The sequence below is a fragment of the Limanda limanda genome, chromosome 11 (assembly GCF_963576545.1).
Source record: "Limanda limanda chromosome 11, fLimLim1.1, whole genome shotgun sequence".
Lineage (NCBI taxonomy): Eukaryota > Metazoa > Chordata > Actinopteri > Pleuronectiformes > Pleuronectidae > Limanda > Limanda limanda.
The window spans coordinates 3085305-3100373 of record NC_083646.1 but is presented as its reverse complement, the minus strand read 5'-3'; the positions used below and the strand labels follow the sequence as shown (position 1 = coordinate 3100373).

Here is a 15069-nt window from a genome sequence, read left to right as displayed (position 1 = left end):
TGTGAGGATGAAAGAGAAACAGACGCTGCTGCAATTCTCGAACTAAATGTATATATGTGTGTGTATTTAACACATATAGTCAGTTAAGATCCAGATTATAGAGCAATAGATGTAATGGCTCGTCGCTGATTAGGCTTTTGAATTAAACAAACAGCTTGGTCAAACAGAATTTAACTAGAATATCACTCAGTGAAGCTCAAACCTTCACCGAGGCCCAACAGCCTCTTACATTCAATCAAGCTGCATTAAATGATACAAACTCATAGATTTCATTCCTCTAAACACGTCAGATTTTATTCATAAAGATCCATAATGTGAAAAAGAGTATTGGTAAATCCCAGATGCTTGAGACTGGAGGAGAGTTTACCGTAGGATGTAGGTGAGGAGAAGCATCTGCAGGACTAAGAAGGGGTAAGCGAAACTCTCCCTCAGCGGAGGAGTCCACATCACACGAGTGCTCTGATTACACACACACACACACACGCACACACACACACACAAAAAACACTTGTTAAAAGACTAAGTAAAGCATCAGTGGGTGGAAAAACAACATCACTTAGCAAAGATGAAAACCAATTTGCATTTCCTCTGCAGTTCCCATGCAGCTAACAGATAACTTCACTTATTAGCTCCTGTATTAGATAGATAGATAGATAGATAGATAGATAGATAGATAGATAGATAGATAGATAGATAGATAGATAGATAGATAGATAGATAGATAGATAGATAGATAGATAGATAGATAGATAGATAGATAGATAGATAGATAGATAGATAGATAGATAGATAGATAGATAGATAGATAGATAGATAGATAGATAGATAGATAGATAGATAGATAGATAGATAGATAGAGTACTTTATTCATCCCTGAAGGGAAATTAAGTCGTCATAGCAGCCGGTATATTTGAATACAATAAAATACAATACAATACAATACAATAGAATAAAATTAAAAATTAAAAATATTGAGGTAGAAAGAATAAAAAAACAGAAGCACAAGATAAAATACAATAAAATAGGTAGATAAGGTGCAGTGGCAAGATGATGGTAAAAGTACTGATGATATGATGGTAATGGTATTGTTAGACAGTATATAAGAATAGTACAGTATATATAGTATATAATATAATTAACCCTTGGAAGTGACACACTGTTTTCCAGCTTCTAATTGAAGACCTCTGACATACACTGCTTGTAGATGTGTCTCACACACACACCTGCATATTTTTATCTGCCAGATGTTTTGGTCCAAACCTTCTTCATATTGTTTCTTTACGTCTCCATGCAGATGTTCAAATGTTCAGGTACATGATACAGAAGCCTATATTTGGTGTAGAGTCCTGAGCTGAGCCTCATCTGTTTTTGCCTAAATTAAATCTAATATAATCTTTCATTTGTAACTGTTCTCTGCTGTGTTTTGTCCACCTCGTCCTACTCATGTTGCCAAGCTGCTCTTCAACAGCTTTATAAGAGGACGTAATTACATGCGGCTGTTTTTTGGTTGAGCACAGAAAACAGGTTGAAGAGAGCAGACAAACCCATTATGACAAAGACACATCTGTATCTGTGTTTATGTTCCCCCGATATGAAAACTTGTATTGGTGTTTATTAGTTATTTAGAATATTAAAACGTATGGTTAAGCTGTAAAATATAAAGCCTCATCTACATTTCTTTTTCAAAAGGGTTTGATAATGACATATTAGGAATAATTTACATTTCTAAGAATATATAAATTGGCCGGGGGAGCAGTAATGGAACAGCTTTACTCACTAATATCTAAATTACCATCTGCACCCAATAAACCATGTTGGATTGAACTCTGCATTAAGAGAAACTTGCTTCATATTCTTGACTGTGTGTGAAAAGAGAACTTGTCTCTAGCACTTCTAAAATCTCACACCACTGCTTATATGCAATACCACCCTAACCACTTCAGTATTATCTCGCCTCAGAACACTTAACCAGCCCTTCACTTCCTCAAGAGAAGGACAATTTCCGTTGCTGCTGAAATGCCACAAACCGCTGATGAAAAGAGGCGATCAGGAGGTTTGACAGGACTGAAAAACACTGAGTGTGTGGAAATGTCAGCGTATTGATCCGGAGAAATAGAGACTCACAATTTGTTCTGGTTGGAAACTGGAGTAAAGGAGGTGGGTGGAGGGACTCGGCTGCGAGTGCCAGCCCCAAACAACTCTAAGCCCCTTAGAGGAAATGAAATGAGCTCCCATTAACCAGCCTCTGCTCCTCTGAGGGCCTTTTTTTTTTAAATTCAGAGTTTTACACATTTCAGAAGCTTAAACCCACAGAGGCTGAGCTACAAAGCTTCAGCATTCAAATCCTGCCTCAGTGAAACCGATCGTACGGAGGGACGAGGACGGAACACTCACTTCGCCGTGATTGAAGAAGAAACACACCGTGGTCACAACGCCGCCCAGCCGACTGCCACTAGAAGGGAGAGAGAGAGAGGAGGGTGAGAAGAGAGGCAGACAGATTCAGAAAGGTCAACCTTCACCGGATCGGGGTTATTTTTCTGTAGGTTTGACAGCTGCCAGGTGAGATGGATCATAAAACCTCCTCCTCTCCTCCTGAGCGTCGGAGCATGACGGCGCCGAGCGGAGTTACCTGAGGTAGGCGCCGTAAACGAAGAAGAGGCTCATCATCAGGCCGTTCAGCACGAACACACACGCCACGTAGAAGTACGTCGGATCGCCCATTCCTAAAGTGCACAACACACACCGACAAAGAGAGAGAGAGAGAGAGAGAGAGAGAGAGAGAGAGGGATGAGCCTTTTTCATTATCAGGGTTTACTGGTGGAGAGAAGAACTCTCTGAGAATATAACAAAGTACAAAGATTTATTATTTTATTTGTCAGTAAATTGAAGAATGATTTGCCAAATAGTTAGTTAGCTTCTCAATTGGGAGAATTTGAAGCTTTTCTCAGTTTTTAATTGACGCAAATAGAAAATCTTTTGGTTTCGGACAGAATATGAAGATGTTATTAGTCATTTTTTATTAGTTGTGATTAACTGTAAAACGTCTGATCAGCAGAGTAGAGAGGAAACTGTGAGTCCGTGTTCTCAACACTTCTACATCCTCCTGAACTTTTAGTTTTCTTTAGCGATGTATAGAAATGGTGTCTCCTTTCAAACTGCATCTCGGGTGCTGTTTCATTTGGAGAACTCCAACTTGATGAAGTTAGGTCAGTGCAAAAATAGCCCCTGGAAGAAGCAGCACTTCTGCAAAGCTCCTGGCTGAGATAATAAATTCACGGAGGAACCACAGCTCCTGATCCCCTGAGGTTTTCTGTTGCTGCTTCTTATTTTCAGACACAATTTAGATCAAAATAAATAAAAATGTGCGTCTGTGAAATATACAATACAGTTTTTGTGCTTTTCTGCTACAACATCGTTGGACCTTTCATGCAAATGCTTAAACATAAAACCTACTGTCGAGGGTCTACTAACGTTTAACAACGCACTTACTCACCACATAAAACCAAATACCTTCTGAAACATAAAGCAGAGCGGTGCCACACGATTTGGAAGAAGAAGACTTCAGGCGAAAGGATCATTTCCACAAAGGATCATAAAAGAGCTGGATTTTATTTCACATCTGAGAGCATTGTTCCCTTTGACCAGCTTCCACAGAACAGAAGATAGAACCATATATTACACCGAATAATCACACGTTGGTGAGTTGTGATGCAGAAGCACTGGTTCCTGAATTCTTTATTTACCGGTGGCTAAAAGCAGGTTTTCCAGTAACGGTGAATAATTTGCTTTCAGCAGCGCCGGCAGACAAATTATCAGGTACACGGAACAGATTGATGAGGCTGGGACGACTAACAAGATACTCGGGAGCGTGTTGATATTATTAAAAGCTGTTTCATCACCGGGATGTGACTGAAAATCGCCGGGAGAAAAACAACAAAGTGTGAAAACCTGCTCCAGCAAACAGCTCAGTGTGGAAACATCTCTCCTCTCTGTCTTTGTGACTGTTGGCTCCTGTGTCATGTGTGTGTAAACACGGGGAACAAGCCTGTGTACGTTGACCCGGCTTCACTCCACTACTGAAACAAACAGAGGTTCCAGCTCAACAAAGAAAGCTGACAAATGTGTTCGCTTGTAAACTGTCTCACTGATATGGGAAAGAAACAACTACACCTGCGTTAAATGTTAAACACCTTTCTCTTGCCCTCAGAGTAAAACAATAATCAGATTGTGTTTCTCTTACTGTCGCCGTGTTACACCCGTTGTGCGACATTTGTTTCTGCTGTGATTTAGATCCTAAATGTCAGACAACGCCTGGCATGATTTTATGAGTCTTTCTATATAAATACTAGGGCTGGGCAAGTTAACTCGTTTTAATCGAGTTAACTCAAGTGATGAGTTAACTCGATTAATTATTTTAACTCGCATTAACTCAGGTTTGATTATTTATTGTTTTATTGTGAAAGTCAGGCTTTTATTTTGTGAAAGTCTGTTGCTGACTGCTGCGGAACCGGAAAAAAGAAAATAATTGGCGGATAAACAACCATGGAAAAGGCTACGGAGCTTTTACATGGCCATTTTCATTTTAAAGTTCTTCCAGACGGCGGAGTCGACAGAACCAAAGTTATTTGTAACCACTGCCGAGGTGAATTTTCTTATCACCGGAGAACTTCCAGTCTAAAATATCACCTGAATGCAAAACACACAGTTGATATCAGCAAATCATTCAACGAAACAGCGAGTGGAGCGAGGCTTCGGCAGACTACGTTAGACGCAGGGAGGAGTATACATTTTTCATAACGAAGAGGATAACATTAATGCCCTGGCAGTGGCATTGACCTTTCATTTTGTATTTGCTTTGATAACATTGTATATATTTACACTGAATATTTTATTTAACTGCTACTGTATTAAATGCTGATGTTAAAAGTGTTTGCACAACAAATGTTATGGCACTTTCGTTCATATGGCAGAACATTGAAAATAAAATTGCGCTATACACTACTTTTTAATTGATTATTGGATTTTGCGTATACAAATGCGATTAATCGTAATTAATCAGGGAAATCATGCGATTAATCCGATTAAAACTTTTAATCGTTGCCCAGCCCTAATAAATACCAGTTTTTTTTTTCTTTTCATTCAAAATTGAACTCAAATGCTGAGTCTGTTAATTAATCTAAAGACTATTAATTGGCAAAATTCCTCATAATCAATTTATTTTCAACCAAAATTCCAAATATTACTTAAGTTCATCTTTCGGGAAATGTGAGTATCTGCTACTTTTCTTATGTGATGGCTAAAACTTTGATATAGTCATTTTAAAATAGTTTCTTGGCTGACTTAATGTATTAAAACACAACTACAACACAACTACATGACATCCCACTGCATGACCAACAGTCCAGTACACCAACCGCTGTACAGCCAGGATTTGTGGTTTCATTTGTTAGTTTTCTTACACTTCCAGTTATGTCATGTTAAGCTGAGCTAAGCTAATTGTCATCTGGCTTCAGCCCAGTTGTGAACAGACATGAAGACTGGTTTGAATTCTCTCATGACTCTCTGCAAGAAAGCAAAGAAGCATAAATTCATTGAGGAAAACCCCCGTTGAGGTTCAACTCCTTCAGTTGAAGTATATCGACTTCAGCAGGAATCCACTGAGCTTCTTCCTTAGTTCAGTTCCCTCCGTATGAATTTATACATTTTCTCTGAGCTGCTCCTCCAGAGACTTTTTAACTGCATCGGTCCACGAGTGAAGAAAATCATCAAAGCTTGTGAAGAAATTAGTCAGAGTGAGTATTTTAAATGTCAGCGTAGCTCTGGGTCATTACTGTGATACTTTACACTTGTGTGATGCAGATATCATACACTACTGTCTGTCTGTAAGAGATTGTGTGGGTTTGTGTGTGTGTGTGTGTGTGTGTGTGCAGAAGAGAATGGAGCTCCATGGCGACAGTGTGTACCTTCACAACTATCCACAGGCGTGAGTCCTTCTCCTCTGTTGATGGACCAGCACATCTTAGTGGGAATCCCAAAGTAGCCCATTACCCCGGTGTACATGCGGTACCAGCTGGCCAGGACCACCTGGGGAGAAGAGACGGACCTGTTCAAACAACACGTCTCAAAGGACCTTTCTGTCCTGTTTCCTCAGAGGAGCCGAGACACTTCCTTTTGTTCCTATTCCTAAGTTGTTTACTTTTCCTGAACTGACGGATTCCCTGAGGTGAAAGTGATGATCTGGTTTTAGCGAAGGACAGAAGTAAATCAGTCTGAAACCAGTTTTTAAACTAAATTTACAAACGATCTCTGGTACAGACACAGGAAGCAAAGTGCGAACAAACCTGACAAGAGCGTCATTAACTGAGTCTTTAGTTTCAACCCTGATCCAGACAACAGGCGTGTTTAATTATAGCCTGTCATTGAGTTAATGAGAAGCTGCAACAGAACCTGGATTGTTTTCTACATGACTCGACTCAATGAGACAGAAAGAACCGGTTTGTTTGAGCCACTCTCGTGATCTGATTTGCCATCGGGAGCAAATGTTTTATTTGTGTCTGAAAAGAGGAAAGTGTGTGTTTACTGCACAAATATAAACACAAATATAAATTGTGAACCTGAAATTCTCTCTGAGTTCTAGAAGAATATCCTGAGTAATGCTTCCCCTTTACAGATCATAAGAAAACCATGGGAACATTACCTCTGGGTAGAGATTGAATCTCTGCAGTGTGTTGATAACCAGGGGGTGCTCTGTCAGCCGATCGTTCATGACCAGGTGGAGGCCGTCCAGGAAGGAGGGGGCCTCGATGATGGTCTTATAATAGGAATAGTACAAACCCTGGAGTCAAAAAGAGAGAAGGAACGACAGCAGATTAAACTCATAACCTCAATAAAACTCAATGTGAGGGAGAGGATTGTTGGGCGGGGATTGTGAGAAAGAGAAAATGTCAGGGCCGGGTGATGGAGCGGAAAGGGAGAGAAGCCGAGAGACTGAGTGATTCAGAGAGACTGAATATAACTCTGCTCAGACAGATCAGACTGGAGACGCAGGCGGGAGCAACACGGCCCATCTGCTCGAGCACAGTGGGAACCGAGCACCAGGAATATTCTGTTTGCATACGATTAAACTGTCACCTTCCGTGTCATCTCGAGAAAAAGGGCGAGAAGCTCGGGGAGGGCGTCAAGCGTCAGCAGCTTTGACACAGCTACCGCCGCTAAAGAACGTGGGACATTAAAATCCCACGTCTTGGCCGCTTCTGACCTCGTGCAGCTGGGGCTACAGCGACCGAGACAGGAAGCGATAGACCAGCACAGAAATGAGACGTGTGCCGACGACTTTGCACATTTTTACAGCCGATGTCAGATTTGAGGAGCGAGTCCCACATTGTTTATAACGCTGTGGGAGGAACGTATGATTTTCTCGGATTGTGCAGATGATACACTTGGTCTCATAGGAACTCTGCCTTGCAAATCATCCCTCAGTCCCTGAGACTAAACCTAAAGGTGAATTCAAAGCACAATCTGCCATCAAGCGAACCCAAAGGTCAGTTCACCTGCGTTCAACTTTGTTCTACACGTTTGGTTGGTTTATTCAACGGACACAATGATGTCAAAGTCAATACTCTGGTGTAATCCCAGTCCCTGGTTTGGGGAAACATCCCACGGCCCAGATTTAAAACTGCAGCTACAGAATCCACAGTTTCTCATCACTATGTTCTACGCTCATTTATAAACCACATTTCGAAACCTGGCATTACTTCCTTTGTTCCCAGCCGAGCAATCGAGTTGAACTAAACTGATGCTTGTTTTAAATCAATAAAATGCCTGTTTCTTTCTTTGTTCAATGGATTAACTGTTTAAAATGTCAGAATAAAGCGAATCACTCTCAACATAATGTCCTCTGAAAGCAGGCTACAAAACATCCTGTTTCACTGAGGAATGTTTGTGCTTTACCTAAATAAAATGATTGATGATGAAATTACCTGTAGATAAATTTGTCTTTGGGCTTATCTCTTAATGGTTTGGGCTCTAATGGTTACACATGCTTACACGGCGGCGTCTCGTAGAACGCATGCATCCTGCTGTAATCTGATCATGGAAGTGAAACCCTCCAGAATCCTACTTCCAGGCACAAATACGTCCTTGTGTTTATCTCAGGCTACTAATACGCTTCAGTGCAGTCTGAGCAAAACATATAATGAGGATATCTACAACACTTGCAGTGTTTTTAAAGGCAAATTAGCTAATTTTCCTGCTGAGCCGCGGCAGACGGAGAGGGAGGTTCTCACAGACGGGAACTTTGGAAGATATCCACTTTTATAGCCTCAGCTCAGACTTCTGAAGCATCACACGAGCGTCAGATAAACTCTGGAATAAGCTACTAAGAACTGTGGGGTTTGTCCCCCCCCCCCCCATACTGAAACTGAAATGACACTCAGAAGAGCCGTATCACCAACAAGGCCCAAGGGTCCGCTAAAAATTCAATCAGGCTGCACTTACTTTCACACGCTCAATGAAAATAATCAGTATCCTAAACAGGCCTGATTTCATTCATCAAGATGCAGGAATTATTCCATGAGAGATCAGTGAGAATATCAAAAACATCTGGTAAGGATAAATTGAAAGTGAAATTTGTAGATCCGCCCTTTGATCCGCACCAGACGTGTGGTCATCTTTCAACAGGCAGGGGTGAAAACATAACCTCCTTGGTGGAGGTTAGAATGTGAAGCTACTCGTTAAAGTGCGGCTGTGGCTTAGGGGTTAGAGCGGTTGTCCTCAAACCAGAAGGCCGGCTGTTTGATCCCAGCTCCTCAACTGCCTGCAAGCCGAAGTGTCCTTGGGCAAGATACTGAACCCTGAACTGAAACTGGTCATCAGGACTAGAAAAGCTCTTTATAAATATAAATAATATGACACAGTCTCGTAATATTCTTCATAAAGACAATTATTAAACAATGAACTTGATATTTTACCATCTCAGTCCTGAAGGCCATCTCCTTCTCCAGGTTAGAAAGGTGTGAGAAGTGTCTGTCATTCTCAAACAGCTGAGACAGATGGTGCCTGAAGAACAGAGGGAAACCACATGTTAACATAACCAGTGAACCACGGGAGTAATAACCAGTGAAGTCATGGAGTAATAACCCATGGAGTAATAACCAGTAAACCCATGGAGTAATAACCCATGGAGTAATAACCAGTGATCCCAGGAAGTAATAACCAGTGAAGTCATGGAGTAATAGCCAGTGAAGTCATGGAGTAATAACCAGTGAAGTAAGGGAGTATTAACCAGTGATCCCAGGAAGTAATAACCCGTGAAGCCATGGAGTTATAACCAGTGAAGTCAGGGAGTATTAACCAGTGAAGCCATGGAGTTATAACCAGTGATCCCAGGAAGTAATAACCAGCGAAGCCATGGAGTAATAACCAGTGAAGTCATGACTTCAACCAGTGAAGTCATGGAGTAATAACCAGTAAACCCAGGGAGTAATAACTAGTGAACCCATTGAGTAATAAACAGTGAACTCATAGAGTAAGAACTAGTGATCCCAGGGAGTATAACCAGTGAAGTCATGGAGTAATAGCCAGTGAACCCATGGAGTAATAACCAGTAAAGCCATGGAGTAATAAACCCAGTGAGGAACTCACCAGTGCAGGAACCCAGACAGAGCAGCTGTGGACACAGAGAAAGAACTTTTAGTTTTTGCAGAATTAAAAACCATTAAAACGTCACTTTGAGTTTGCTGTGCTGGTTTCTCCTCTGGTGCAAACTGGTGGAGGAGAAACCAACAACAACACTAGCTCCAACTTTACCAGGAGACCTGTTAACACGTGTGGAGCTGCACCAGCAGAACCAGCAGAACCAACAGAACCTCAACACTTTGAAGGGATTCGAACCAGCAACGCGAGGCTAACCTCCGGAGCTACCTCTGAGCTAACGTTAGCTCGCAGATCCTCGGTGCAGATAACTTAATTTACCGCTGATGCTCCGGTTCTAACGTGAGGAGGAAGCTAGCTTAGCGGCTAGCATGCTAACACTCACCGAGGAGCAGGGTGATCCCGAGCCGACCCAGCGCCGCCGGGCTCAGCCCCAGCGTGAGTCCGATGCCGGAGAGCCCGGTGGGGTGGCCGCCCGCTTTGCCCTCCCTGCCCGGCCGCCTGCCGGAGCTCTTGCCGGGGGGCGGCGAGGCGAGCGGGTTCCGGTCGCGGTCCGCCGGGGTCGCCGGACTCCTCCCGGTCTGCTTCCTGCTCTTAGCCACCATGCTTCCCGGGGAAGAGCCGAGGCGAGGGGGAGAGAGAAGCCCGGAGAGGAGGCTCCGGTGGGCGGGTGTGAGGAGCTGAGCAGCCCCGCGGTGGAGAGGGTCCTCCGATCTGCCCCCGGTTCTCCCGGTGGCGCTGCGCCCCCTGCCGGCCGCCTGCCGCTGCTACACCGGGGCTTCCAGCTGTAACCATGGCGACGGTAGACAGTGGGTACCATCATATTCAGGTAGTCAAATAAATTTAAAAGGACAAAAGTAAATGTGCAATCATACTTATATCCTGTGAGTTGAAGCTGTTTAATAAGAGTGTAAATGTTGAGATAAGAGATTAAGGGAAATGGCTTTTGCCTTGCCTTGGAGAAATTAACATATGTGGTCAGAGGGAAAAACAGTAAATTCAAGGAAATATGGGACACCTTCATGCGATTTTTGGAAAGCGACCAAGTGGAAATTAATGAGTGAAACAGAATAAAATAGCAGCACCTAATATGATATATATTATTTGTAACTAACTAATATTATGAATAAGAGAACGTTATTTTATCTAGGCTTTTGATTTGATTGATTGGAATTTAATTTTATTTATTTGTATAATTATGTCTTTATTGACTTCCATTTATTCTTATATTTTATATATGTATTTTTTTTATTATTATTTTATTTAATCTTATTTTAAGTTATTTGATTTCTGCCTCTTTTTCTTGACCCTGAGTGTTTGATTTGGGGTTGGGGGGTGTTCATAAACGTTTATATGTTTATAAATTTTGAATGTATGTTTCTTATATGTAAAACTCAATAAATATATTGTTAAAAAAAAAGATTATAAATGCTGACGGTGTAAATTAAATACACTGAAAAACACAAACAATAATAAATGAAAACTAAAATTAATGAAGTGTTTGATACGGAGGCTGAGAGGGCTCAACACATGCAAATACCACAAGAGAAATGTTTCCATAGGAGAAGTGATGAACCTGTATGATGAAGTTATTAGAGTCTGTTATGTCAGTGGTAATGGAACTTCACAAAGCGTTAAACTAAAAAACTACAGGTTCATCACTTTTTTAAAGTCCCCTAGAAACATTTCCGTTGTTTCTGTATTTGCATGTGTCGTCCAATTAAATTTATTAATTGAGGCTCTAAAATTGTTGCCATCTCAAAAACCTTAAAGGGATTTGCTGGGGCAGAATAAATGATGGCAATATTAACCTATTTGTATTTTAAAACATAGGACAATAACAATACTGACAATATAATTTCTGGACATAAAATGTGTCTGTTTACAATTTTACACAATTGGATGAATATTTCGTGCATTAAGTAAGTTCCACCTACATGTGTAAACCAGTAGATGTCACTAAACAACCACAAGATGGCTTCCTGAACTCACAGATTTCACCTCCTAGAAGAGTGTGTGTGGATCTGCTGATGATTCCAGTTATTCCAGAATAATCCTCACGTTGACGTCATTCTAAAAAACATGTGTTTTTATAGTTATTCATGTTTCAAAGATTCACATTTTCTTAATAGCAGCCAGACAACAGCCGCGGCCTTATCACCATCATCCCTGAATGCAAGAGATTCTGCAGATCCCTGGGCCTTGACAGGGGAAATTGTATTTTCATATTAAAAAAAAATATGGCAACTGCTTTATGAGCAGACGAGCAGATACTGATGCCTTTGGGCTGCAGTGCCATATTTTAAACTGGGCGCTGTGGTGCTCTATCTGGCGACAGAGACGGGAACATCAGGAAATGTGAGTTGATCTCATCTGTTTGGCTTGGAAGGAGCGAGAGGAGGGAAAAATCCTGTCTGCCGTCTGGTGGTGACATCATGACAGCTTCCCTCAAAGTCCACAAACAAACACCCAGCGGTGGAACCTTGCAACACCAGCTCCTGCTTCGGTGCCGGTGTGGTGGTGGTGGTGGTGGTGGTGGTGGTGGTGGTGGGCCTGTGGGTAAAGAGAGAGAGAACATGGAGGGATAACAAGTTCTGGGGGGGAGACAGTGTGTTTGTTTTCTTCGCTGGCTCAGCACAGAGAGTCCGAGAGTCTGAGAATCTGTGAGAATCTGTGAGAATCACCAGGAGGAAAAGGAGGAGAAGAGGTTGAAGGCAGAGGTCAGATCGGTGAGGAGTTCCTCAGGGCTGTGATACTGAATATGTGGGAAACAACAAAATGGTTAAATCAGTATTGATCTAGTGAAAGAGGTTATTGAAACGCTTTCTTAATATTGCTCTTTAGCAGCAGGCAACAAGTTTGCAGGGAATTTCTAACCTCCTACCGCACTTGTTCTTGTTTTGGTGTGAATCCGGAGCTTTAGTCCTGTTGCCTTATCTTTTATTTATTTTTTTATTTTTTTAAATGTATTTTATCTGTGTTATGTGATTTCTGTGTGTCTTGTGACTGTTGAAATTTTTTGTATGCTGCTGTCTTGGCCAGGCTTCCCTTGGAAAAGAGGTCATTGTATCTCAACGGGACCGACCTGGTTAAATAAAGGCAAATAAAAATAAAAATAAAAACCGAATTTACAGTTACGTGCATTATTTTTCTGGGACAGTGTGAGAAAACCTTAAAAACAAATCCTAATTTAAGTCAAATATTAGTTTTTTCCCTCATCACTTCACAAATGGAGCCTCAGAATGTCTTGTGTTGCTTCCCAGGCTGTTTGAATGAAACCGTCTTCTTCCAGCCGGCGTCCTCTCTGCCCACACACATCTGGCAGGAGGATTATTGTTGCACCAGCCTACAGCAGCAGTTGTTGTTGTTGGAGCAGTGTGCGTTTGGGCCACGCCTGAAAACCACCGACACATGTGGACACGGCGTGGGGATGAACACCGCTCCCTGCTCGCCACATCTCTCACCATCGACCCCAGTTTCCAGTCCACCAGAAAGCCCCCTCCTCCTCCTCCTCCTCCTCCTCCTCCTCCTCCTTCTCCTCTTCGCTCCCACCATTGTATTTTCTCAAACTCCCGGCTGAATCCCGGCGGCCGGGCCTGAACCGAAACACAATAACTGCGGCTGAGCGTCGGTCGGGGGGGCTGTCAGAGAGACGTGGAGGTGTCGCCGGACGGGACGATGCTGAAGGACGAGCTACTGAAAGCTGTTGGCTCAGCTCGCCATTGAACTGAAGGGATTTGTTTTTACACCAAACACAGGGTGGGCAGAGGCTCGGGCTGGACCACAGGGCGGGGGGGTAGAGTCGGGGCTTGTGGGTGACGACACCTTCTCTCCAAGACCTTCTGTGGGATGGTGCCTAAGGGACCTCATGCTAATTAAAGACAGCTGGACCAAAATATCTGTGTCCACACGTGAACTAAACCAAAGAAAAGACTCAGATTAGAATCGTCTCCTCTTCTTTGAAACGGCTCAAACTGCAGAATTACACTCAGGTTTCTGGACGTCCGACATTTAAATCAAATGTTTTCATGCAACTAAACACTTCCTGCAAACTCTGATGGTCCAGTCAGAGCTGAGGCCCCAAAGCACGACAGGTCAGACTCTGATGTATGCATCAGAATCAGAATCAGGTTTATTGGCCAAGTAAGTTTGCACAAACAGGGAATTTGACTCGGTAAAGTGTCTCTCAGTGCGCTTACACAGAATACACATCACAAAACAAAACAGTACAATACAAACAGTCACAAAAACAATACAAAATACAAACAGTGAGACAGTCTAAGAAAAGAAGTGCAGGGATAATTATTAAACGGTATGTGTATTACGGTTATACAGTGAGGATGAAATAAAATAAACATAATTAAATATAATTATAATATATATTATATATAATATAATATAATTTCAGGAGAAACTGTACAGTGTTTATTATAAAGATCCAGGGTTATTGGCACAGTGCCACAGTGGGTATGCATGTGGCTCCTGCACTGAACTAGCACAATGATTATTAATATCTTGATAACAATCTGTATCAAGATATTAGACATATAACCTTTTTTACAGACTAAATAATCCAGAAAAGATTTGCAGTTATCTTTACATTTCACATTAAAAAGTTGTGTTTTCCATCAAACTGGGGTTGTGATCGTCCCTTTTCGCTGTGATGTGTGTATCTGATCATTTGTCAGATCCATTTGCATCTCAGCGACAGGACTGATCAGATCACTGAGGTCGTCTCTGCTGCACTAACTGAGGAGGAAGAGGAGGAGGAGGAGGAGGAGGAGGAAGAGGAGGAGGAAGAGGAGGAGGAGGAGGAGGAGGAGGAGGAAGAGAGGAGGAGGAGGAGGAGGCTGCTCGGTTAGAAAGGAGCCCAACGCCAAAGTAACTAAGGGACGGTGGTAAGACGTGTGTGTGTTTGTATATCTTCCACTTTCTCAGTGTGTGTTGTTAAATTAAAGTAGTGCGTAACTAAAAATTGCAAAAGTATGATTCACTTTTTGTTGAAATAACCTCTTTTACTTGAAATGGGCACAATCCTGCATGTGTGAGTCTGTTTGAGAAGGAACATTGTCCCATGTGCTGTAAAACTTTATATATATTTTGCATGATCATACTCTGTGCACATGCATGAATCTGTGTTTGGATGCTTTCCACTGATGCACTTTTGTTTGTGGGTCCTCACAAGTATAGTGACATCATCCCTGTGTGCGGTGAGGCAGGGGGGGGTGGGACAGAACATGACGGGTGGGGTGGGTGGGTGGGGGGGGGAGGAATAAATTTGCCGACCAACTGGCTGCGTGTGTTCCTGCGACATGTTTATCACGGAGCAGAAACACATGCTGTCAATGATCACTCGTTGTTTGAGGATCAGTTATCTCAGCATTAAGGCCCATTAGTATTCTGTGGAAACCAATTCAA

General features: G+C 42.2%; 1 protein-coding gene across 1 annotated transcript in view; it reads right to left on the bottom strand.

Moving 5' to 3' along the window:
• dpy19l1l (dpy-19-like 1, like (H. sapiens)) overlaps positions 1-10309 on the bottom strand; it is a 30574-nt gene extending 20265 nt beyond the window's left edge. The window contains exons 1-8 of the mRNA XM_061080560.1: positions 10037-10309; positions 9643-9667; positions 8970-9057; positions 6698-6835; positions 5964-6084; positions 2630-2723; positions 2395-2452; positions 368-459 (exon numbers count right to left, since the gene is read on the bottom strand). Of these exons, the coding sequence (XP_060936543.1) occupies positions 368-459; positions 2395-2452; positions 2630-2723; positions 5964-6084; positions 6698-6835; positions 8970-9057; positions 9643-9667; positions 10037-10256 (836 nt within the window). The 5' untranslated portion in view covers positions 10257-10309. The remainder of the gene's footprint in view (positions 1-367; positions 460-2394; positions 2453-2629; positions 2724-5963; positions 6085-6697; positions 6836-8969; positions 9058-9642; positions 9668-10036) is intronic.
• Between the last annotated feature and the right edge of the window lie 4760 nt (positions 10310-15069).